Source organism: Sebastes fasciatus, chromosome 18 (genome assembly GCF_043250625.1).
Source record: "Sebastes fasciatus isolate fSebFas1 chromosome 18, fSebFas1.pri, whole genome shotgun sequence".
Taxonomy (NCBI): domain Eukaryota; kingdom Metazoa; phylum Chordata; class Actinopteri; order Perciformes; family Sebastidae; genus Sebastes; species Sebastes fasciatus.
This window is the reverse complement of record NC_133812.1, coordinates 20,503,187-20,530,153: the sequence shown is the minus strand read 5'-3', so window position 1 is coordinate 20,530,153 and position 26,967 is coordinate 20,503,187. Positions and strand designations below refer to the sequence as shown.

General features: G+C 37.5%; 3 protein-coding genes across 13 annotated transcripts in view; all 3 read left to right on the top strand.

The window, feature by feature from the left end:
- The window catches only part of fam184ab (family with sequence similarity 184 member Ab), a 179,289-nt gene extending 177,752 nt beyond the window's left edge, over positions 1 to 1,537 (top strand). For all 9 annotated transcript variants that reach the window (XM_074614722.1, XM_074614727.1, XM_074614725.1 and 6 more), the window contains one exon: positions 592 to 1,537. In XM_074614722.1, coding sequence (XP_074470823.1) covers positions 592 to 673 — 82 coding nt within the window. In that variant the 3' untranslated portion in view covers positions 674 to 1,537. The remainder of the gene's footprint in view (positions 1 to 591) is intronic.
- Positions 1,538 to 2,371: 834 nt separating this feature from the next.
- On the top strand, positions 2,372 to 4,838 carry ptrhd1 (peptidyl-tRNA hydrolase domain containing 1). The gene is made up of 2 exons (XM_074615762.1): positions 2,372 to 2,633; positions 4,002 to 4,838. The coding sequence occupies exons 1-2, from the start codon at positions 2,418 to 2,420 to the stop codon at positions 4,170 to 4,172; spliced, it is 387 nt and encodes a 128-aa protein (XP_074471863.1). The 5' UTR covers positions 2,372 to 2,417; the 3' UTR covers positions 4,173 to 4,838.
- A 6,964-nt stretch (positions 4,839 to 11,802) lies between these two features.
- The window catches only part of ncoa1 (nuclear receptor coactivator 1), a 59,868-nt gene continuing 44,703 nt past the window's right edge, over positions 11,803 to 26,967 (top strand). For all 3 annotated transcript variants that reach the window (XM_074614721.1, XM_074614718.1, XM_074614719.1), the window contains exon 1: positions 11,803 to 12,366. The gene's annotated coding sequence lies outside the window, so the exon portion shown is untranslated. The remainder of the gene's footprint in view (positions 12,367 to 26,967) is intronic.

The window sequence follows — 26,967 nt, the reverse complement described above, 5'->3', positions numbered from 1 at the left end:
ATGGATCTTAAGAATGACTTTGCTGCCACCTGGTGGAGGGAAAAGTGAAATTACACTTTCATACAGTATAGATAAAGAGAGAAAATATTAAGATACACTATAAATATACCAGACTACTACAATTAACTTAGAAAATATACAATATAAACACATAATAACAACAATATTCTTTATGCATTAGCAAAGTGTGCAAGTTATGATTTTAGGTTTAAAATACAGATTAAATGAGGTATAAACCGATGTGCAAATTCAACATGATTAGTATTATCTGCTGGTTGTATTTCGGTACCATGTGCAAGGCTAAATCAATACAGTAAAGCAGTTCAATTATGTGTTCGATTCACATGAATTCAGTGGATGTTACACTTTAAGAGGTCCAGTAATAGAACAATTGACTGTGTGTTAATGGAAAAAAAATGATCTGCTTTTTGTAATTTTAGTAAGTTTATTGTCAAAATACAGCATTCAGTGAGGTGTAATACTGCTGAAACAACCTCTGGCTTCTTTCCTGACTTGTCTTTTTCTGTCTTTATTTTTGTTGTGGTGATTTTTATTTATTATTATTATTATTTTGCGCTCCTCGTCCTGAAGCCCTCCTGAAACGAAGGACTCCACCATCGACTCCCCGGACGCCCAGCGCCAAGAGTGGTTCGCTCAATACTTCTCCTTTTGATTGACCACAACAAACCTGCAAACACAAGGATTCAGCATGTCAACCAAACTTAAAGAGAAAAAAAAAACACAGAAAAAAAGAGAAAAAACTATTTGTTCTTTATCGTCATTGATTGGTTTGGGGGATCAATTCACTTTAAATTCAGTCAACCGAAGCTGTAATTCATGACTCGATGTCATTCATTCGGTAAACATTGTAATGATCATCCACTTCCTGTCGTTGACTGAGGTGAAACTGAATTGAACCCTGAATCCTGACTGTCAAATGTCATCACTCTGATCTGATTTGATTGTTTGATTCTCTCTGATTGTTTCACTGTGGACGAGTTTCTCTCTTAGTACAGTGACAATGATCATCAGTATGTTTGATGTTTATTTCATTTCTTTACTTCCTAACTTATTTTGCAGTTTCTTGGAACTAGAAAAAAATATGAGTGGTGCATTATCATGCTGCTAATTGCCATCATTGGACTACAGTAAGAAATATAAATATATATAAAGAAATATACAGTAGGTTATTGTGCTCTCTCTGTACGTGGGCCCACTGCATACAGCATCTTAGACTAGGAGCGCTGATCTAAGGCCAGTTTGCCTCCTCATTTATGGTGACATTTACATGGAACCTGATCCTAGATCAGTTACACTTCTCTGATATGCTCCATGAATACAGGCTCTGATTTTAGGACGGCACCATCATGGCAAGTTTGTTACAGCTGCATAGCAGATTTTGGTAGAATATTAAAACCTGTTTGTATGGTTGTCTGTCTCAACACAGATATAATGATGTCTCACCAATTTTAAAAACAAAAATAGCATATTTTATATTTATATTATAATGTGTATGCTTAATAAATAATTATTGTGACATTTACTTGTGTTTGTTTGTCAGTTATTTGAGTGAATCCGTGGTTTACATTTCATTTATTGTCCCAAGATGCAAGATTATGGAAGTTCATTAATGACAAAAATACATACATTACAGTTTATACATTTTACTATTACTATACACCTGTCTATATTATACGACGGAGTATTAGGGCCACATTGAGGAAAAGAAAATCTGAGATTTTGAGAATAAAGTCATAAATTTAGGAGAAAAAAAGTTGTAATATTTTGAGAATAAAGTCATAAGTTTACGAGAAAAAAACTCGTAATATAACATTTAAAAAAGTAATGGGCTTTTTTATGTCCTAATTGTATTTATATTTTTTAATTGCAGATTTATCTTGAACATTTTATTTTATTTTGGGAAAGTAAATCATGGAAGAATTTCCTGTTATTTTTTTTATTGCAGATTTATTTTGAATATTTTATTTTATTTTGGGAAAGTAAATCATGGAAGAATTTCCTATTATTTTTTTTGTTATTGCAGATTTATCTTGAATATTTTATTTAACTTTGGGAAAGTAAATCATGGAAGAATTTCCTATTATTTTTTTATTGCAGATTTATCTTTATTATTTTATTCTAATTTGAGAAATTGTTTATATTATTTACTAAACGCTTTAACATAATATAATAATGTTAAAAATATTATTATTATTAATTATTATAATTTTCCTTGGAATTAAGAGTACAGACTGTGTCTTTGCTGGTAGAACAAGTAGTATGTTTTTACCATGCGGTTTTAATAGTAACCAGCAGAGTGCAGTAACAGTTCTAATATCATTTAATAATGAACTACACATCTGGGCTGACCCGGAAGATAAACAACCCGTTTCCTCTACTGACTGGAGAAACAAACCATGGCTGCTACAGGAGCCGGGTCTCCTGCTGCCAGCCGGCTGGTCCAGTATGTGGTGGTCCGGTCGGATCTGGTCCACCAGCTGTCCTGGCCGCTCGGAGCCGTCATCACTCAGGCCTGTCACGCTGCTACCGCCGCCATCCACCTCCACTACGGAGACCCAGACACTCAGCGCTACCTGGCCGAGCTGGACAACATGCACAAAGTGGTGCTGGGGGTGAGTGAGCTCACACCAGACTCCATTCAAATATATGTCACTTTAGTCAATACGGCGGTAATATCGTTTATCATGCATATATAATAACTAATTGCAAGTTTTCCTGGTTAGTTGTATTATTCGGCAACACAAAATTTAAAAATTTCGTAATATAACTTTTTATGTCCTAATTGTATTTATATATTTTTTTAATTTCAGATGTATCTTTATTATTTTATTTTATTTTGGGAGAATAGATCATGGAAGAATTTCCTATTATTATTTTTTAATTGCAGATTTATCTTTATTATTTTATTCTAATTTGAGAAATTGTTTATTTAATTTCCTTTTTTTTAATTGCAGATTTATCTTTATTATTTGATTCTATTTTGAGAGAGTGGATCATTGAAGCAGGAACAGAAATTGTTTACTTAATTTATTTTTATTTTTTTTATTGCAGATTTTAAATTTAATTTTAGTGTTATTTTTCACTTTGTTTAGCTAACTTGGCTATCTTTTTTTTATTTATTTTTTTAATTTTATATAACAAATTCAAATTTACAAACAACATGGCTCATAGATCATTGCATTCAAGTAAAAGGACAAGGTGCATACAGAACAAGAACAAATCAAATATGTAAAATTATTCATGTAAATAGTAATAAATTAAATTAAAGGCTATAAAACTTTTTCATGTGAAAAAAATGTCTAAAAAAAAGTTTGAAAAATGTTGAAAAAAAAGTCTGAAAAAAAGTTTGAAAAATGTTGGACAAGAAAAGTCTAAAAATGTCTGAAAAAGGTAAAAAAAAAAAAAAAAAAATTTGAAAAATGCTGGAAAAAAAGAATCTGAAAAAAGTTTGAAAAAATGTCTGAAAAATGTCTGAAAAAAAAGTTGGAAAATTTAAAATTTAAAAGTGTCTCTTTAACAATATAATAAGCTATTGATTTGCTTTCTAGCTGGTATACATGTGTGCTGATGAGCAAAGAAATTATTAAATAACAGAATTTCCAATGGAGTTTGGTATTTTGTTGTATGATTTTTCTTCATTCAAGATTTATGTCAGTAGACTAACTAATGTTAGAGCAACTAAACAATACAAAATAATAATAATGAGATGGGATTCTTATTTAAGGTTGATATAATCATAATTACAATCAAAATGTAATGTACATAGCTGAATTTCACTATGATGCAACTCAATATTTACTAAATTAGTAGATTTACTATTGCACTCAGAGGTTTTAATGTCAAACACCATATGTGGTTTGAACAGGACAACAAAGATGCATTTCTTCACATGGAGTACTGGAATGAAATGTGAAGTAATGGGGGATCTGTGGTTCAGTCTTGAATGTTAAATAATCTTTGTTGTATTTGTGTTTGTCCAGGCTCCAGACGAGGCCGCCCTTTCCGGTCTATCAGAGAGTCTAACACAGGCTGGCGTGGCCCACAAGCTCTGGATCGAACAACCAGAGAACATCCCCACCTGCTTGGCTCTGAAGCCATGTCCCAAAGAGACTGTCCAGCCGCTGATGCGCAAGTTCAAACTCTTCAAATGACTGCCTTGAAAGACATCGACCAGCTATGGATTACAGTGCATGTCAGTATCTAATTTCATCTATAAAAGGAGAACATTGTGCTCTTCTACTCGGTGCATCCAAACATCTGCAATGTCCAAGATTTAAGTCGGAAAATAAGGTAGAAAAAACACAAAAGGTATAGCATTTATTTTGTGATGTTATTATAGCTTGATAGAAAAGAAAGCAATTAATTTTGCCAAAATTTAACACAACAAAGCTAACATATATACATTTTAATAATGTAAAAAACAAAACTGGACCATGTGTTATGAATGTATTTGACTTGTAGCCACAGAAAAGTTATTGTATTTCTCAAGTGGTCTAACTTAATCTGTTCTAAACACATACAATAAATAAATAATTATTGTTTACACATTGTAATTAGAGTGCATGTTATCACACTGACAATTAGGGATGCACCAATCTGACTTTTTCAGTCCCAATACCAATACCTGGGCTTTGGGTATCGACTGATACCGACTACCGATCTGTTACCAGTGTCTAATTAATAAGCTGTCTGCCTCACTGTGTGTAAGTGACTGGGAGCATTATTTTATGTGTAAGACAACATTAGGCTTGACTTAAACAAGCTTTCCTAACTTTGTAAAACAAAATGTAACAAATAAATACATAGATATGAATGTACTTAATTGTTATTTATTCAAATAATGGTATCCAATATCAGATCAGCACATTGTCACCGATACCCAATCCAGCTATTTGAGTCAGTATCGCACTGAGATCAGTATCGGTGCATCTCTATTGACAATCCTCAATATAATGATGGAAAAATACCTGCTTTGTCATGTTTTGCTGTTGCATGACTCATGTGAGTTGATAATTTACATGCACATTTACACTTTTTTTACACTCATTCTCCTCCAAATCCAGCTGTGCAAAAGTCCAGCCATATTCCTACAGTATTAACAGACACTGCAAGACTTCTAAACAATGTCTGCAAAAGTCTTAACACAGGTTTCGTTATTCACGTGTAAGAACAAAAAAATTTAACTGATCTGCTTAAAATCTCAGCACATTATGCCACAGGAATACAGTAATCTTATCATACTATTTTAGTGCTTGTTGTGCAAAAGAACGGCATAAATCGTAAAGTCAGAGTGCCAAACTTGGACTATAAAATTAGGAATATCTGATGCAGTTGCAATATGGTGTTGTAAAAGGATAGATCTGGGATTTACAGTGGATTACTCTACGTGTTACTCCATGTGTAGTGCACTACATAAAGTATGTGACGTTGCATTGTAGTCATAACTACAAGCTTGTTTAGCGTCAAGTCTGTGTTACAGGTTATGAACTCAAACTCTGGACGACAGTTGGTAGTAAATTGTTCTACCTCTGAAATTGAATCTCAAGGTTTTTGACATGTTAATGATATGTCAAAACTATTATTACCATTTTTGACAGTAGCCATATGCAGTCAGTGATTAATGGTAGAGAGGCCTGACCTTTTTATCATGTATGTAAAACACACTTGTGAACAATGAGGAGTGTTTAGAAAGAGAGGAAAAGTTATCTTTGTTTGTTCTTTAGTGATTGATGTGTCTGGAAACAGAAGCAATTGCCTTTAGACAGATGCCATAAATAGGTTCTAACTGGTACGCCCTAGGCCGCAATTCACCTGAAGGCATTTCGTGTCAGAAACACTTTAATTTCTCTGTCTTTGGTAATGATTTATTATTATTCAGCTCGTCTAGAAACAGCTGCTAAAGTTTATGTAAAGAAACAGCTGTGAGAGTTGGTGGTCCAACCGCAATTTTCTTTGTCACAACTCTGCTAAAAACATGTATTTATCATAACTGAATAACCTGATACTCCCAACCTTTCCCATAGTCCCAACATGATACAGCTGACCTTGCCATTTCCCCTCATTTTCTCTGGGGCCCGGTCTGACCTGGCGCTGTGGTAATAAACAGTCAATGCAACCGTTTCCTAAGTGACTTCCCATGTTGTTATGGTCCGTGTTTGTGGAAAATAAGAGCTTTATTTTACACCTATCAGTTTAAATCAATGTGCAAAATGCAAAAAAACTTCCTAAAGTGTCCGTAAAATGAAAGACAGCCACCGCTCGCCCGCCAAGGCCCAGCAGATAATTGTGTCCTCGTCCATTTTATTAAATACAGCAGCTGATGTGTTCCCAGAACTGCTCATGTGCTCTCTCCATATAATCCAGCAGTTCGCGGTATTGTTGTCGCCTCTATTTTTCTGTGTAAAAGGGTAAAAAAATATATAATTAAAGCACAAAGTGCTCTTTAGAATTCATTGCAAAATGAGAGACACATTAGGGGAATACAATACAGTATATACTTTATATATATGTGTTTACTTAAGTAAATGTGATGCTATATAACCTGTACATATACACTAATATATGCACTATAAAGACCGTACTATATGTGCTATACTTTGGTTATATTGACCCGTACAGTACCATGAACAACTGACAGATAATAACAGCATTTGAAGTAAAGCTCCAACTAACAACGACTTTCATCATCAATTAATCTGCTTAATATTTACCAGCTGCGACAGCGATGCTGGTATTGTTTTCACCTTGTGAGTTGGTGTGTTTGTCATCATGGTAAAATGTGGTCCTGCAGACACCAGCTGTAGCAGGAACTACCACAGAGGAGGTTACTAGTACTCCACGCTAGGTGTTTATATTTCTGTCTGTCTGTGGATAGATTTTGTCACAGCGTAGCATCACAACCGTGCAAGATGCAGTCATGAAACTTTACAGGTGTGTAGTTGAGATCAAAACGAAAGTTGAGTTTGAAGATGGGTGTCGTCCGAGCAAAGGGGGGACGGAAGTAGCTACACATTCTCATCCTAACTCGTGGTTAACGTTGTAAATTGAACAAAAACATTGGCTTAGGTTTAGGCAACAAAACTACTTAGTTAGGTTTAAGAAAAAACGACATGGTTGGGCTTAAATCTACCACGTTTGTACAGTGAAAATGACACTGAACATTGTGAACACGGGACACGGACGAACAGCTGATTGTAAAGTGAAACATAACGTACGGGACATGAACAGCGTTCTTCTGGATGAAAGCCCTGTGTTTGTTGGACCTTTCCACCTCCCTTCCCGCCCGGTGTGTGTCTCATCATTCTTTAAACTACATCCCCACAGCACTTTCTCTAAGCATTTACTGTTTCCGCGGATGAGTTTACATTGTAGTTAATGGAATGTCCGGTGCATTTCATACCGGCGCCAAAGAACGTATATTGCCAAGAAGTGAAAGTCAATTGGTCGTTCCATTGCAGCGACCAACAACAAAACTACGCTTCTGTCATTTTTGGACTGAAAGCGACTATCAGACGCCAGTGAAACGTCCGCATACAAAGTGCCGTACTATAGTAAAACAAAATTATTTCTATTCTATTGTCATATTCTGGCGAAAGGGCCTGTGTTAAACAATAAAGTATTATAAATATAATAAGTGTTTTCAGTCCAAAATGGCGGGTGTTGTAAAAAAAAAAAAAACACAAGAGTTTCATCTCTTTGCTTCTATACTCTTTGCCGGCGCTAAAGAGTACCTTGTGCGGCGGTATTGAACACCCACGGCCATGACAAAGCCTCAGTATTTGACGCCCTGGGAATGAGAATTGACTGGAAGTGGGGAAGGAGCCATTGCCGTCGCAGCTGTTGTTGATCCCATCGCAAGATCGTCTCTAGTTCTTTCTATAAAACATCAGAAAATAGTGAAGAAATGTGTATTGTAATTTCTTAAAGCCCAATATAATGTTTTCAACTGTCAAAAACTAAAAGATATTAATTTAACTATCACACAAGACAACAGAAAACAAATGCAGCAAATCCGCACAATACATCTTTTTCACAGCAGACATACTTGTCAGAGTAGGAAAAACACAGGTGAGTGATATTTCATTCTATTGTCCTGTCACAGTGAGTCAGCATGAACAATAGTCCCTTTTCACAGCAGTCATTTTGACATGTCATAGCCTGGTAAACACCTGGAATTGTTAAAATTAATTATGGTCCCATTCTATTTAGTGTCACAGCCAGCATGCACAATACCAGGACCCACCTGAATGCAACAGGGCCATGATTAGTGTCATTAATTACACGTGTGTTTACATGTGCAATGTGAGTGAGAGTCTATTACACCATCACCCTACCTGGAGCTGCCACACCTACTGCTGTCATTTAAGGTCATAAATTACTGCGATGACAAGCCAACATGTTTGCTGTGAATGTCTATTGAGAAGCTTGTCATTTTTGCTCAAACAATGAATCAATTATCATGTCAATCAGTTTGAGCTCTAAACAGGAGCAACCAGTTAAAAACATCGACAAACAAAAACACAAGATAATCTCAAAAATGTCATGTTGCTCTTCAGCTGCTCCGTTCTGCATAAGCTTTGCCTATAAATAACTACATAAATAACATTTAGTTTGTGTTTTTCAGCATCTATTTTCTGGTTGGTTGCAGAATTAATTCACAGTATGACTGCCCTCTCCTCACAGTCTTTGCTGTATGATGGTTTATAGAAAATAATATGTCTTAATAGCTAATTGAACTTCTTCCAAAAAAGTGTTTTTGTTCCACTGAGAAGACTTTTGGTATTTTTGCTTCCTCGACAGACAGGTTATCTCAGCCGTGACGTGAAACATATCTGGGAATGAAGCCAACAGAGATTGCAGCGAATCACAAATGCAGTTAATTGTGGGTAATTAGCATCTTGTGAATAAGCTTGCCGTCATTCACTTAGTAAATCTGGGCAATTACCTTAAAAATAAGCATGCACGCCATGTGTGACTCATCTTCAGCTTCATTGCCACCCTTCCTAGGCATGCTTTAATGAGGTGCTTACCAACAATTATTACATGTGAAAAAGGAATTAAAGCCCAAACAAACAATAATAAATCAGAATTCACAGAGATCCGCCCGTCTGCTTTCACGAGTCATAACCTTGAACTTTGAAGTTTGACTTCTTCAAGCTCTGAAGGAATGTAAGTGACCAATCAACATATTACACACAATGTAATTACTTCTCAGAGTATTTCCCAGAATACTTCCTGAAGAGACGCCCATACTCACGCTACTCTCCCTCTTAAATATAATTTCATCACAATCCTCAATGTACATGCAGAAGCAGACTTAACAGACAGCTTATGAGTTGATATATAACATGTATACTGCATATTTGTTTTCCTCAAAACAGCTGCACAAGTCTTTAAGTGTAACAGAGAGTACAGGAACAGTCTCTATACTCTGATAAGTCTATGCAAGTCTCCAAAATCCTACCAGATTGCAACATTAAAGCTGCACCGATCAATGTTTTCTGTGTGTGGCGGGTGGCACAGACCGAAAAAGGGTGAGGTGCAACAATTAGTGAGGGTTGCCGCTATAGAGTGCTGCAGGTATGACGTATTTTTGTATGCCAACCAGGAAGTTTGCATCACCCTGCATGGGTTCCCTCGACAAAAAAACAATGGGATTTTTCCATTGGCTTTTGGATTACTGCAGAAAATAAAGCTCTGTGGAAAACAAATGTTTATGATACTTACACATTTTATTCAGCAAGATAATCTTCACAAATGAACACCACTTTTATGATTTTTGAAGTGTGAATGCAATCCAGCCAGAAATTTAAAAAAGCTAACGTTCTTGTGTTTTCAATGCTGGTCTGGTGAAGCCAAAGATCCTGACACCATAATGATGGTCATAAACATACTGTAGGCTATTTATGTTCAAACTTTTTAGTGGCACAGAAGGTATAGTACAACAGTACAACTATATAAAGGGACTGGTATTTTACATATTGTGCAACACTGTTATCCCTAAAACCCATATTTCCTAACCCCTCCCCCATTTCTCTGTGAAGTGATTGAGATAGTGTGGGACACATGGACGATTTGGCAACTTAAAACATGGAATTATGTTAAGCAATCACAGACACAGTAGGAAAAACAAATGAATAAATATAATAAATGATAAAATAAATAAATATGATATTAAATAATAATAATAATAATAATAATAATAATACTGACACAGATTTATCAATTTATGTCTTTTTAAATAATGTTGTTCTTGTGTTTTCAGTGTTGTTCTGGTGAAGCCAAGGACCCTGACCACCTAATGATGTTTATAAACATACTGTGCCCATATGAATTATGTAGCTGTACAGTGCATCAGACAGTATGCATCACTATGTACCAGACACTATAGATCCTGCACATTGCATCACTACACACACACACACACACACATATTTATATATCTATATCTATAAATATACATATTATATGTATATACTGTATATGTATATATATATATTTATATATATATACAGAAAAAATGTCTTATTCACTTTGTATCAGACACGAGGGAGACAGGGCTCTTACACCTCATAACAACAATTATATTGTACATAAATTAAGGTAATAACATAATACACATTATAAAACATGTACAACTAACATTCAGAAACAACTCATGTTCCACGTCTTATGTAATTATCCATGAAAATCCAAATTATTAACAGATAGATCAAACTAAACCTGCTTTATGTTGCACAATTAAAAATATAATAATACATAAAAAATATAATAATAAATAATCTGTATATATATATATATATATATATATATAGATATATTCTGTATCATGTTAATATAAACTGTCTTAATAATAACATTAACAATCAGGTCTCCTTGCTATAATATATATATATGTATATATTTATTTATATATATATATGTATATTCTGTATCATGTTAATATAAAACATCTTAATAATAACAATAACAATCATGTCTTCTTGCTATAATATATTTATATATATTTATATATATATATATATATATATATATATATATATTCTGTATCATGTTAATATAAAACATCCTAATAATAACAATAACAATCATGTCTTCTTGCTATAATATATTTATATATATTTATATATATATATACATATATATATATAAATATATTCTGTATCATGTTAATATAAAACATCCTAATAATAACAATAACAATCAGATCTTCTTGCTATAATATATTTATATATATTTATATATATATATACATATATATATATAAATATATTCTGTATCATGTTAATATAAAACATCCTAATAATAACAATAACAATCAGATCTTCTTGCTATAATATATTTATATATATGTATATATATATATATATACATATATATGTATATTCTGTATTATGTTAATATAAAACATCTTTATAATAACAAAAACAATCAGATCTTCTTGCTATAATATATATATATTTATATATATATATATATATAAATATACATATATATGTATATTCTGTATCATGTTAATATAAAACATCTTTATAATAACAAAAACAATCAGATCTTCTTGCTATAATATATATATATATATATATATATATATATAAATATACATATATATGTATATTCTGTATCATGTTAATATAAAACATCCTAATAATAACAATAACAATCAGATCTTCTTGCTCTCATCATCATCATCACATCAACAGAGAGGCTGCTGCTGCTCTCCTTCTCGTGAACGCGCATGGACGGGCTCCTCCGTCCGTCCGCGTGCACGAGCGCAGCGCCTGTTTGTTTGTGTTGAGAGCAGATTTGGAAAATGGCGGAGAAGAGCAGCAGAGACCAAAGCAGCGATAACAACTACTGGGGTTTAACAAACGCGAGTGCGGCGCCGTCATTGCAACGCAGATAATATACCACACACACAAGTAAATACTCTGGAGTTACTCACGGTTTACCTCCACCAGATGGGATACAAGCACGGACGCAGAGAAAAGGGGGATTCTAGCTAGATAAGCTAAGCTAAGCTAAGCTAACGGTTGCTAGCAGCCGTTGCTCCCAGTGTGTGTGTGTGATTTTAACTACGCAGGCTTGTTTGTCAACACAAGCTGACGTTCGCGAGCCAGCTTAACTTGTCTGGTTTCCAAAGCTAACCTAGTTGTGGAGGGTTGGGTTTGACAACATGATGGCCACAACTCACCGCAAGATTATTAATCCAAAGTAACATTAAAAAAAAAAGTCAACATCTGAAGTTAAGCTTTAAAGTTGCATGGGAATTAAATCATCCAACGTGACAACTTACAGCAGGATACCCTTTTGCAGGATCTTTTATTTACAAGTCGTCAACAAGAGGTAAGAGCAAAGCAGAGAAAACACACAAATGCATGACAACATGTCATCCTCACTGCAGCAGAGGCCTCCAAAACACACGCCTGACTCATTGTTGATTTTTCCTGCATAACGTTGCTACAAATGCACAACACCATCTTCTCTCTTAAGTGAATACATAACGTGTAGCAGCAGCAGCAGTGCTCGCTGGGACATTTTGCTCCTTCACCACCACCTGCATAGAAAACACATTGCTTATGTAAGACGTTTGCGAAAGGCCTCAAGGTGTCGCTGCTGAGGTTCATTTTGATTTGTTTTTTTGCTTGTACGCGAAAACTTATCTTGACCTCTTTGCATTCATGCAAAAAAATGCTGTGGTTAAATAACCCCACATGCATAACTCATGTGCATGCTCTGAAGTAGATCAAGGACATGCAGTTGGATTAAAAGAACAAAATTCACCTTAATTGACCTCACTTTCTATTGCTAGTGGTGGTGATCCTGGTTGTCGGTGTTGCACCAAAATCTGTCACCGCAGAAATCTGGGACCACAGAGAGCCGGCAACACACGAGGTCACCATTTCTGACGGCTTGCGTCATAAAATGTGACCCCACCGTACCTGTATAATAAATTAGACAAATATGTGACAGAAAACACGCAAAACTAAATTGTTAAAAGTTGGGTCACATTTTCTGATGATATATTCCACATAACGTTTCTACAATTCACCGACAGCATCTTCTCTTAAGTGAATACATAACGTGTAGCAGCAGTGCTCGCTGGGACATTTTGCTCCTTCACCACCACCTGCATAGAAACACATTGCTTATGTAAGACGGTTGCGAAAGGCCTCAAGGTGTCGCTGCTGAGGTTCATTTTGATTTTTTTACATGTACGCGAAAACTTTAAAGTACATCTTTGTATTCATGCAAAAAAAAGCCTGTGGTTAAGTAACCCCACATACATAACTCATGTGCATGCTCTAATGTAGATCAAGGACATGCAGTTGGATTAAATGGACAAAATTCACCTTAATTGACCTCACTTTCTATTGCCAGTGGTAGTGATTCTGGTTGTCAGTTTTACACCGAAGTTTCTGACCGCAGAGAGCATGCAACACACGAGGTCGTCAGAAATGGTGACCCCACTGTACCTGTATAATAAATGAGACGAATATGTGACAGAAAACACACATAACTAAATTGTTAAAAAACATACATGTATTTTAATATCTTTGATTTAGGGATGTACCGATACTAGATTGGATATCGGGCTGATACTGACTCAAACAGCCGGATCAGAAATCAGTGACGATGGAGCCGATCTATTCAATTAAATTCGATGTTTATAAACTATATAGCTGCAGCGGTGCATATGCTCTGGGCCCTCCAAAACACACGCCTGACTCATTGTTGTTGATTCCTACATAGCGTTGCAACAAATGCACGATACCATCTTCTCTCTTAAGTGAATACATAACGTGTAGCAGCAGTGCTCGCTGGGACATTTTGCTCCTTCACCCCCACCTGCATAGAAACACATTGCTTATGTAAGACGGTTGCGAAAGGCCTCAAGGTGTCGCTGCTGTGGTTAATTTTGATTTTTTTTACTTGTACGCGAAAACTTAACGGGACGTCTTGACCTCTTTGCATTAAATTAAAAAAAAGCCTCTGGTTAAATAACCCCACATACATAACTCATGTGCAGTGTTAAAAAAAAAAGATGCTCTAAAGTAGATCTAGTACATGCAGTTGGATTAAATGGACAAAATTCACCTTAATTGACCTCACTTTCTATTGCTAGTGGTGGGGATCCTGGTTGTCGATGTTGCACCAAAATCTGTGACCGCAGAGAGCCTGCAACACACAAAGTCACCATTTCTGACGACAGCCGTCAGAAATGGTGACCTGATGCGTTGCTGGCCCTCTGCGGTCACAGATTTGGGTGACACCGGTTTAAAGGTGTTTAATGTAAAATCTGAAATCCAGCTGACATAACTTGTATTTGTTTTAAACACCTTTGAGTGTGAAGATAGGGACTCCAAGCACAAAATATTGATTGTCAACAACAGTTTTTCAACCAAGTGAACACATGAATGTGTCATCCTTAAAAATCTATGGGAGGAATCAATTCTAACTTATCATGTTTTAGGAACAGACACCTGCATGTTAAACTCTGATTTGCACTGATTTCTAAGATAACTTGGCGCTAGCTAACATTGAAACCTACATTATTTGAATAAAGTTATTCAGTTCAAAGTTTGCCACTCTGCTGACTCTCTGTTGTAAACAACAAAACAAAAACACTGTAATAACAAAGTAAAAATAGTCATTGTTTTATTGCTTCCAGAAACTTTAAATAAGAATTTCTGTCTCATTAATTTTTATCTTGTGGCATATAAGACAGATCAAACAACAAATATAAATACAAACTTATGTTTTAGGAACCAACACCTCCATGTTAAACTCTGATATGCACTGATTTCTAAGACAATGTAGTGCTAACTAACTAGTGTTGAAATCTAAATGATTTGAATAAAGTTATTCAGTTCAAAGTTTGCTACTCTTCTGACTCTTGAATACAACCTGTAACTGTAAACAACAAAACAAAAACATTGTAATAAGAAAATCAAAATCATCATAATTGTTTTAGGAACAGACACCCGTATGTTAAACTCCAATTTGCACTGATTTCTAGAGACAATGTAGAGCTTTGTTAAATTGAGATTTTCTTGCATGAGAGAAAGTAAAATAATTTCATTATTGATTGTTTGGAGTGAGTAGCCTTGAAAAAATTATGACTTACTCCAAACATGGAAATAAAACTCATCATAAGTACTGCAACAGTTTGGTTATAAAGGGCATTTGAGCATTAGTATTACTTTTGAAATGTGGCCTTTGTGTGCTAGAAGTGCTGTAGGGTAACACAGAAAGGTTTTGGGTGAATGGTGAAGAGTTCTGTCTTTGAAATGTAAACAAAAATCTCTGATAATCAGGCTGAAACAACATAAATCTGTTTTGTTTATTCAGTAGAAGCCATTTTAACATGGTAAAGTTTCTTTAAAGCTTTTCCATTGGCTGCGTTCAGACTCGTGATGCAAGTTAAGTGCATAACAACTGCAACAACAACTCAAAGCTATTTGACCTTATGTGATGTTAAGTCATGTCAGTTTTATTTGTATAGCCGGGCAAACCTACATATGGATTTCACCTTTTAATATTTGTTTGGATAATGCCCAGACACCACTACTATCAAACTATAATTTGATCAGTGGCAATTAGCACACACTTTTTTTAATATAAAAGTTAATTTAACAGAGATCCTGTGTATCATAATAAATACTTACTTTTTAAAACATTTAATTTAAATCTTTAAATTCAATATCTTTATGCACGTTGCAACTGACTACTTTGTTTTTGCTAGAGCACGCTCGCTGATAGCAAGTAGTGCGTTTGTGTAGTATTGGTATTGCAGACATGTTGTAGGTGAAAGGATTGTAGCTGGGCCTCTCTGGGCTGAGATGTAGCCCAGATAAGAGCCAGGATATAGAGTTCAACGTAGGCCCCAGCTATTCAGTTCAAAGTTTGCATCTCTCCGATTACAACCTGTGACTGTAAACAACACAACAAAAACACCGTAATAAGAAAGTGAAAATAGTCCTAATGGTTTTATCGCTTCTTCAAACTTCAAATAAAAGACGCTGTCTCATTAAAATTTGTCTTGCGGCATATAAGACAGATCAAACAATGCATGCAAACATATATATCAATAATGGGTGCACTTTCTTTTCCCCCCAAATTCAACTGCAATGCGAAGAAGAGATGAAGACAGTTAACCAGATCATGGTGACACGCTGAAGCGCTGTAGTTACCTTCATCTCTCTAGTAGAGTTTGTGCATACTGATGATGTGGAGGCAGATGAGGGAGGAAATTGTTGCTGCATGATGATTTAAGAAGAGTATTATAAGTCTCAGAGAGCAATCCTACGTGGTTGGTATTTATTATTATAGTGAAAGTAATGGCAGTTCCTTTATTAGCTCTACACACAGTCTATCTAAAGATGAGCCACATTTGAGGCAAATTGTTGGGAGTGGGAGCCCTCCTCCTCCTCCCAGCTCAGCTCTGTGTCTGTATGGAGAACGAGCAGCCATTTTAGCACTCAGCACTGCTGCAGCCTGCCTGCCACTGTCACAGCATTCTTCTGCTGGAGCTGGAGGAGGTTAGCATGCTGTTTGTTTTAACCCCCCACTCCAAGACACCTGCAACCAACCTGTGAAAATATCCCTCTGATGCTTTTACTATTGGTCACAATACCCAGCAAATACTGCTGAATGTTGTCTGTGGTGGCAGATGGAGCAGTGAAGTCCACCTGCCACACTGGGTGGCAACTTTTTGGGATGATAGGATATGAACGTCTCAGCATATATAGTTGTCATTGTCTGCCTTTTAGTGTTGTAAAATCTATCTTTTCATATTTATGTTTTAATACTTGAGTACCAAAAGGTGACCTGAATCCGTATCTCTAAATCAGCATCTTGCTTTTTTGTTTTTAGTCACTTGTCTTAAATCGTTCAACACTTTGTTAATTTTAGTCTTCATCATATTTCTAAATGAAATGATACCATTTTGAAAACATTTTTTAACCGCTAACCGACCCTTGTTGACCGATTATTAACCGCTAACAGACAAGATTAGTTTGTTGCATGCAGCGGTGCGTCAGCTGCAGTGTATAAGCACAACAGACAACTGAGTCCCCAGTTCACCCGTCCGGGAGAGTTACTGTATCTGCCACGGTGCTGCATGTATTGTCGAGGACACATGCAGCCACTTTCCCAATAACTCTCCACCGCACAAAATTTTTCCGCCGATTTTAGCATGTTGAATCGGCGGTGCCTGTTGTTGAAAGAAATCACTCAGATTGGATGTTCAGCTTAAACGAATCAGTGCACGAGAAGAGAAACGGACGTGAAGATCATTCCAATACACAGATATTTGCACACCGACATCTGGAATGAAGCTAAGTGGTGAGTGAGATTGGTGTGAAAATGGTCAGCAGACACCGCTTTGTTTTGTATTCGTATTGTTTGCACGTATCGTAACAGCTTGTATATCCGCCGTCCTCGGTCTTCCTATTTGAATGACGAATACAGACTACTGCCGCCTGCTGGTGTGGAAAGTTATTTCATCATACGCAGGCGCAGAACGTACGTGGTAGTTGGCCATCAGCTGTAGTCTTTGCGGTGTGCTCGAGTGCAACTTTTTGTCCAAGAGAAATGCAACATGAGGCGACTCAAAGGTCCGCCTTCATCGCTGCTAGTTCTTTGATGTCGGGTTGGTGTGTCTTGGCCTTTACTTGGTTGTCCTCATAGAGAGTTGTTTGTCCTGCTTTTAGGCATGAAGCCAAACTGAAGCTGCTGACATTTTCTTTTTAAGATCCAATTTAAGATTAACATGCAACATGTAGAGTCAACAACGTTGCCATGGTTGTCTCCTCTCTTTTGATCTCTGTGTTTCACAGAGGGCGGGGCTTTGCGGAGCAGAGAGGCGGCATTGAAACACTCGGCAGTCTGCTAACTTGTTGCTCAAGCTACTAATATTAGCTGCCCTGTTTTCAACAATGAAAAAACGTGCATGATGGCTGAAATTCAACCGTGGCGTTCTGTTGGGTGATACAGTGACCTAAAGGTGCTAAATTGGGATTGGAAGCATTTCTATTGCCTCTCAATGGCTCTCAACACGGCGACGGCAAGCCAGTGGCTAGCAGCTAACGGTGTTAACAGTGAAAGTGCTGACAGAGCTGACAGTGTTTACCTGAGGGGGAACTGGAGGGTGGATGCTACACTTCCACACTAGTTTTAAGTTAATCAAGGGGTGATTCTGGTCTCGATCCAGCATGCAGCGTGGGAGTCTTGGTTTACGTAGTCCTGCCAGATCAGTGTTATCAGAAATCGGAGCGTGTAGATAAAATAAACTGTGCTGTTTCAGGTCATCTTTGATTAAGGGTGCTCCTATCAGGATTTAGGTGGCTGATCACGGATAGCTGGGAAGCAGTATCGGCAAATCCGATCACGGGCCCTATTTGAAGCCATTTCTCTGCTCCTCTGCTGTTTTGTAGCCTGTGTGTGTGTGTGTTTTTTTATCAGAATTTGATAATTTATATATAATATATCCTTTCTATAGCTGCAGATTACGAGCCGGCTGTCCACGGTGACGGACCCATGCAATAGTCAGATCGCAGGATGCACAATGTCTGTAAATTAACGTCATGCTGCAACTTTTTCTTTGTGCCGCAACCGCCTCTGGGTTGGCATGGATAGACCCTGGGTGAAGGTGGGTTGCAGCTCCGACAGCGAGCTTGACAGCACCCCTCGCCCAGACCTTGCCGATTCCCGGGGGGGCGTGGACTTAATGCTCGCTCTACCCTCTCTCCTTGCGAGGGAGGGACTGGGCTCCCAATGCGACTGTCAACTGAGGCGAACTGTCCTCAGTGTGAGGGGTCATAGGCGAGGTCTGCAAGTGTGTGTGCGTGTGTCTGTGTCACACTCAGAGCGAATTAAAGAGCAGGTGAATGAGTATTGAAAACGTTTAAATTCAAAATCGATGCGTCATCTGATCGGCCTTAATGGAGACCAACAATCAAACTATTTAGAATGAATATCGGCCAATTGATCGGAGCACCCGTATCTTTGATAATATGCAATGGGATGTACAGGATCTCTCGTTTCTGCAAAGCTGAAACCGATCAGCTCTTGGTGTAGCCTGTGCAGCCCGGGCTGCTGTATGCTGTGGTTTGTCCCTCGACTCTGGCACTCTGAGTCAATACGAGGCAACAACACACACATACATGTCTTCAGCTGCTGTAAGCGAGCAGAGTGCGGTGGAAGAAGAGAGGAGCGGCGCTGCTTCGACTCGTCGCTGCCTTCCTGCTGTCAGAGCAATGGCCTACATTCTCGCCTGGAAAAAAAAGGCTTGTGCAGCAGACTGTGAGAATTTCTGAGGGTTGGGAGGGAAGGAGAAAGGTAAAGGCTGAAGAATGAGAGAAACAGAAACACCACATACATGAGGAAATTGATAGGGCAAGCGAGAAAACAGAGCGCGGTTGTTGTGGTGTTGTGAGTGAGTTAACAGTCAAGCCCCAATGGCCCCATTTTTCTGAACAAGGACGGACCACAATAAGAAGAGTAAAACAAAATGTTTTTCTTTCCTTTGTGGATTTAGTAGGTGATTTTGATTCATGTTTGCCAGAACTATAACACTAGGAAGCGATAAAAAGCAATAGAGAGAACTTTTTTCACAGGTACATTATCAGGTCTGAGCCTACGGGACGTTGTCAAGTGATTTGGAGGAAGTTTAACAGTTGTTGGTGTCTCACCTTAGATGTGAAGCGAACACTTTAATAAACATACGGAGGTGTAAGCACCTTTTTGTGAAGTGAGGCATAAAGGTGTCTATGTGTCTGGGTTTTAAATGGGTGGGCGTTGAGATACTTTAGAAACTACTACCAAAGTTTCACTGAGATGTTGCCGTGCAAGTTGCAGTCGGCAGCACTCAAAGTTGTCTTGCATATATGTTATTTTGGCATCACATTCACCATTTTGGTTGTTTTTGTGGTATCGCTTTTACTACTGAATCCGTAAAGCAGATGAAGGGCCCTACGGCTCAAGTTTTGAATTTGGCTTGCTCTCAAAGGTTGTTGTGTACGACATTAGGTGCAAATGCCAGTTAGGCTTGTTTCTCCATGAGGAGGATGGAGTTTACGATTCAGATGAAGGAGATGATACATTTTAGATAATAAGATCCTAAGCAAAGACAACATCTAATATCACAGGAAGAAGATGATTTAACTCCTGGTACAATTTTTTTTTTTGTGCCAGCCAGTTTGATGATCTCCCAAAATTAGTGACCTGTCTTATTAAAAATGGTCTCCATCAATCATTGCTTGGAAAAGCAATTAACAGTCTTAAAGTGATTAAATTGGTGTCATTAATTTCATTTCAGTGGGACGTGTATTTCAAAACATTTTGATGTATTCTTTATTTTATATATGAGCCACGAGTTAAATGCAGTTAATATATTAGCACACACAGATCACCATTACACATTGATAATATGTTCTTTGTGTGTTGTTTTCTACATTGTACAGCTTCAAAGGGTCTTGGTAGACCCTTGTGCATTCAAGGATTTCTTTTGTAGATGCCTGAACTTGATTCATCTTTGTCTCACAATTGGCTCATTGAAATACTATATATAAAAGGCAAACTGGAAATACAGCCCCATTAAAAGCTCACATAAACATTAACCATAAACTGTATATAAGAAGTGGACCTAGTAACTGTGATGTCAGCCATTGGTTTGTGAACTACGTTTTTTTCAAGCCTCGAGTTCGGCATTTTGGCCGTCTTCATCTTGTTTTTTGGCCGTCGCCATCTTGGATTTTTGCAACCAGAAGTGACACGAGAGGGTCGAGCTAAGTACAACCAAACACTGAATAAGACATTTTTAGTTGACCAAAATCTTACAATTAACTGTCATGAACTGAAAACACACTGTGAAAGGGTTAAAGTTGTAAGACGAAAACACGGACAACACCCAGACCGGACAACACCGTGATAGCAACCTCAATCACAAGGTAGCCTCGCCCTAAAGCACACCCTGCTTTATGGCTGCAACTAACAATAATTTTCATCGTCAATTAATCTGTCGATTATTTTCTCGATGAATCGTTGTTTGGTTTATAAAATGTCAGAAAATGGTGTTTCCCAAAGCCCAAGATGACGTCCTCTAATGCCTTGTTTTGTCCACAACTCAAAAGATATTCAGTTTACTATCATAGAGGGGTAAAGAAACCAGAAAATATTAACATTTAAGAAGCTGGAATCAGAGAATTATGATGACGATTAATCGATTATCAAAGTAGTTGGGGATTAATTGAATAGTTGACAACTAATAGATTAATCGTTGCAGCTCTACCCTGCTTTATGGTCTATTTGACTCTAAATTGGACCATAATTTACTAATGAACATCATGCTGTATTGAAGAAGACTTGAAACTAGCAATTGAGACCATAAACTCATGTTTACAATTTTTATTGAGGCAATAAATCAAGTGAGAGGTAGGGTCATTTTCTCATAGACTTCTATACAATCTGACTTCTTTTTGCAACCAGAAGAGTCGCCCCCTACAGGGCATTAGAATTAATGCAAGTTTAAGGCACTTCCTCATTGGCTTCACTTCTCAGACCTTGAGGAAGCCCACTGACATTAACTAGTGGCAGGTGACTGTGGGAAAAGTTTTGACAAGTGAGTCCAGCTCACAGTGTAGCCGACCAGGCACAATGTGGTGATCTTTTTAGTCGCAAACATGCCATATCCATGCATATTTCACTTTCGCCTCATATATAGTGCCCACTTTAGACTCACTACTGGCTCAGGACTGAGGGATTTGCAATGCAAGGTGGAAGTGTGGAGAAGCTGGGGGTGAGTGGAAGCTACAGTAAGACCACGATGAAGACGATTGAAACATCATCTTCTGTGTATCATCATGGAGAACTTCAATGCTGGTGAATACTGTGTGTAAGGGCTCTGCCTTGCTCAGGAGTCTGATTTATTGCACAGCAGAAAGGCTGCAGAGCAGCACACCTATTGCATCGGTGATGTCTAGACTGTGGCTATTGACAGAGGGAAACAGAGCGCTAAGAGGAAAGGAGGTGGTCTTGTTGTTTTGTGTGTAGTGTAATGTGGTGTTTGTGGTCCAGATATTCAAATGCTGGCTGCAGGCTCACAGCCATTTTACAAACCACGGGTATTTTCACACCAGTCTCCTGGTTGTTTACATCAATCTTTAGTAGATGCTGCTTTACTTTACGCCCACTCATGGTGTAACAGACACAGCATCCCTATTGTACTCGCTCCATCCTCACAAACACCAGTCTATATGTAGAAAAACTGACAACACAATTCTTTTTTTTGTTTAGAAGTGCACACGTTATCAGTACATGCCAAGTGTGTAAATGGCTCGGGGTTTCCCAGTTGATTTTTTGTAACTGCCTATCTGGAATTGAACCTGAGAAGGAAAAAAAACACAGAACAAAGAGCTGCCGGAAAATAGGTGTAGAGACAACATTTGTCGGAAAGCACGTGCATGCAGAGACTACCACGTGAGGGCTTTTTGAATCTAATGGTTGTGACACTTTCTGGTGTCGGTAGATGCTGCAACTTTGCAGTGGCGATTATTGATTGAAGAAGCTGATTTGCTTGGTTGACATGTTTATTTCATGAACAGCAGCATAGAGGAGAGGTCCGCCTGAGATCATGTCGTCAGTTTAGTGACACAATAAAGATGCTTTTTAGCCATGCTAGAGGCGCGGCTCCAGGGACTCCACCATCAGTCGATTTGGTACAAACAGTCACCTTCCCCATAAGATGACTTTGTAATAAAGTTGGTGATCCCTCAACCTTTCCTCTAGTGCCATCACCAGGTAAAGATTTTATTTGTCCAATACTTTGGTTTACGATCAAATACTTCCCAACAGCCTCAGCTGTCCCTTGTGTTTAGTGCCAATTAGTAAGCCTGTCACCATATTGACTTGTTGTACAATATATGGACATGACTGTGATCATCTTTGCTGACCTTGATGTTGCCCATTGTGTCGCCAACATGATGCCAGAGCAAACAGCAGGGTTTTCTGACCATTATAAGACATTGCAATCTGTACATACGTCATTGCTCTTTGAAAGGGTGTACTTGCATAATTAAGCTATTATATTATTATTATATCAATGGCATAAAATGGTCTTACAATGACAATAATATGGTTTATTGCAATTGTTTCTAGGACAATATATCGTTCAACAAATGAAGTTATCATGACAGGCCTGCCAAATAGCATATGTTAGCCTGCTAACACCCTAAACTAAGACAGTTCCTCCTTATAGAGCCGCCTGTTTGGCTGTAGACTCTCACTCTAAAGGCGTGACGGATATATAACACGAAAATGCAAAATACTTGCCTGCGAATATTTTATGTCTAGGGCTTTTATTGTGAAAGGTAAAAACGTAAGGAGTGGATCTGGTCTGTGTTGCCTTTGTCAAGGTTGAAGGAGTAATAAAAACTCAACACGTTTCGCACAACGTGATTGGTTGATGCCTTTATTCATGGTGCAAAAGCTCTGAAAAATAAACCTCGGTCCTGAAAAAAGTGACGCCCTTTCGCTATTCACCTTCTGTATGTTGTGTGTAAGTGTATTAAGATAAACAAATGAACAGAAGCTTATTTAAATACTATATGCAATTGTGCAAGCGTAGTAGCACTGTGTTGCATAGTTGCTGTGTAACTCGTGCATAGTTTGATGCATGTTACTGTTTTGTTTTGATTATGCATTACATGCACTTTCATGTCATACCGGAATCTTAAGCATATATATATAGTCAGTAGGTTAAATCAGTTCAGTTCCTCTAATAATATCCAGAGAAATGTCCAGCCAGCTTCCCGTACTTCTTCTGTCCCACCTTCCTGTAATACAGGTCACTGAGGTGTGGTTGTCACCGGCCTGCCAGCACCACAACTTTTTGGCTGCACTTGACGCGTAAATATGTGTAAAGGAAAAACAGGTTTGGTGACAACGTGAGTGATGACTGCAGCGTCCACACAAAGGGAATTATGTCACTGACTTCACACAGGAAAGTACCATACTTTGTCAAATCAGGACGAGGAGAGATACTGTACCTCTGCAGGGTTTTTATTACTTTTAAACCCCAGTTAACCTGCTATTGGTGAGTGATTTCTGCATTCCTCCCATCATATTCTTGACAGAATTTTGACATTGAGTTAAAGAGCATTAATGACATGATGCCATTGAATATTTTAGCATTTTAACCCAATGTGTGTGTGCGTTAGATTTTTATATATAGCCTGTGGAAATCAACTTATTTTTTTACTACAACTTCCTGTTATAGTTTCAATCTTCATTTGGATTGAATTATTATTTAAGTATGTATATATGCAGACATTAAAAAGCATGCAGCATTTAATTGACCAATTTTATCCTGCAGAAATCTGCCTTTGTTATCTCATCTGCCCTGTCATCTCATTACACTATTGGCTGTCTCTCTCGTACTTTTTTTTTTTTTAAGCTTTCCATGATTCTGTTGTCAGTCATGCAGAGTTGAGGAATTATGAGTTTGTTCGTTATTTTATTAAAAACAAACCAGTGATGCGCCATCACAATGCATTTAATCAGTGCATGTGCCGATACTGAACAGGTCTGACACCTGTCAGATATCATTTCACACTAGACTTAGGGCTGCATTACCCATTGCATTGCAATGCTGATTATTGTCTCAATTAATGGATTTTGTCTGTAAAATGTGAGAAAATAGTGAAAAGTTGCTATCTTTTTCAGAGACATATTCAAATTGCTTGTTTTGTCTGACCAACAGTCCAAAATCCCAACATTTTGAGTTCACTATAAAATACTCATGTTTTAGAAGTTGGAACCTGCAAATGTTTGGCATTTCTGCTTGCAAAATGATGAATTGATCATCAAAATAGTTGCAGATCAATTTTCTGTTGAACAACTTATTGATTAATTGGCTAATCATTTGATCCTTTGATTAATTATAATTAGTAACCGATGCTAATAACAAGGGCTGGACGATATATCAGCTTAAGGTATATCGATATATTTTCCATCTAGAGACAATACCGTTTATATAGATATAGTTTGATGTTGCGTTACATAACCCGTTTCTTCTGTAAGGTCTGCACGGTTTCGCTCTTTTGGGCTGGACCGCAGCAGAGCGGGGGCCAGCCCTGTAAACGCAAAAGTATGTCACTGAGTCACAGAGTGACTGAGTGATAAATCTGCTTAGTGATGAAGTTGCACCATCAGCCATTGCTCTTTCAAAATGAATAGATAGACAGTGTTTCTTCTGGTAACATCGCCTCCACGATCAATCAGCTGATCCACTTCCTCAAAACATATGCAGGTGTTTTTTTTCTGTAGGCCTACAAAATGTATATTTTCCTGTATATATGTTTCAGATGTGGCCAGATCTAGTTTTTGTAGGGTGTTGACATAGTTTGATGCACATGTTATAAGCATAGTGTGGGCGTAGCTGTATGTTGGAGCGACGGAGAGAGAGGTGGATGAGCTCAGAGCAGATAGGTGTTGGCTGATTGGAGCAGAGGAGAAATTAGCAGTAAAGTTGTCAAGTGGTAGTAAATGTACAGGTTTCAGTTTGTATATGAATAAACACGCAGCTCCTCAAGACCAACATTTCAGGCTGTGGGCATGTTCATAATTATTATGGGATGTAGGTCTGCTCTGTTTAACCCTGTGAGCTCTGCTATAGAAATGGTGTGCCAGTGCCACCATTAGTATTTTTGCTTATGTGATGTCATTTCTTGGAGTATCTTAAAATTCTTCATATCTCTAAAATCTGTCCAGCTTAAGCTAAAATGTTATATAAGTCAATAAACCATAATAATTGACAAAAGTATTGAAATTGTGTCACACACAAAACATTTTAATCCAAAAGATTAAATATTCCTCAACACTCCATAAGTTATTTGAGCTATGCACATGTTTTAGTTTTTGAGATATGCTCTTTTTCATGAGCAGAATAAGTGCAAAGGCGTTTTGATAGTTTACTAGTGTTCAACGTGATGATGCCAAAGACAGAAGCCTTCGCTTTCTGCTGCAAAAAGTATGAATGCTCTAGCTGTTATGGTTTTTATTTTACATCAAGGATCTTGCAAACAGCGACCTCCCACGACCGCCCATGGGAGGTCCGTTTTTAAAGGGTTAATACAGTAACATTAATTACACAATAATACTTTAGATAAGTAATCCACAACAACAAATAGTTGAAAATAGCATGATTATATTGTCAAATTTATTAAATTGAATCGTGCTGGACGATGGTAACCCCTCCAACTCAGGCTAAAAAAGTCAAATTGATGTGCAAATTCATCCCTCATGGACAGATGACTATGGATCTGTTTTTCAGAGGGACAGTGCTGAGTGTGTGTGCACTTTGTTTTTTGAAAATATTTGCTGAACATCCAGTGTCAAGTGCCATGTTTAAACAAACAAATGCTAAAAGATAAGGCATGGTCCACTGAATTTCCTGATGATGAAAGCAAACCACCAGCATCATGGGACGCATAAAGCTGTAATTATTGAGGTAGTCAACTAGCAATTAGCCATAATTATCCGTGACATGATTGAGGCTGTCACGTTTAAAGAATGTCGCCTTAAATGTGGCAAAGTGCTACAAGAGGATAAACATGTAATTTGTAACCAGTTTTCCGGTGACATAACCAGTGTGCAAGATTATTAAAAAAGATTCCACGCTGACTGCAAGCCAAGGTGTGGATTTACGGAGTTTCGATATTGTTTCGAGAAAAATATGAATGTACGCGTTGAGCTAAGGACATCACAGACATCTCTGTGAATTAAGGACAGTTCTTGATTGCATTAGTTATGTTGTAATAACTAATTCTTATGCCGACTTTACACCAAATGACTTTTCAAGCGATTTCACTATCGCAGACATATTTCCAGTGTCGGAATAAAAGAGTTCTGCAAGAGTTGCGGCGCACTCACGTGATCTCGATCGTT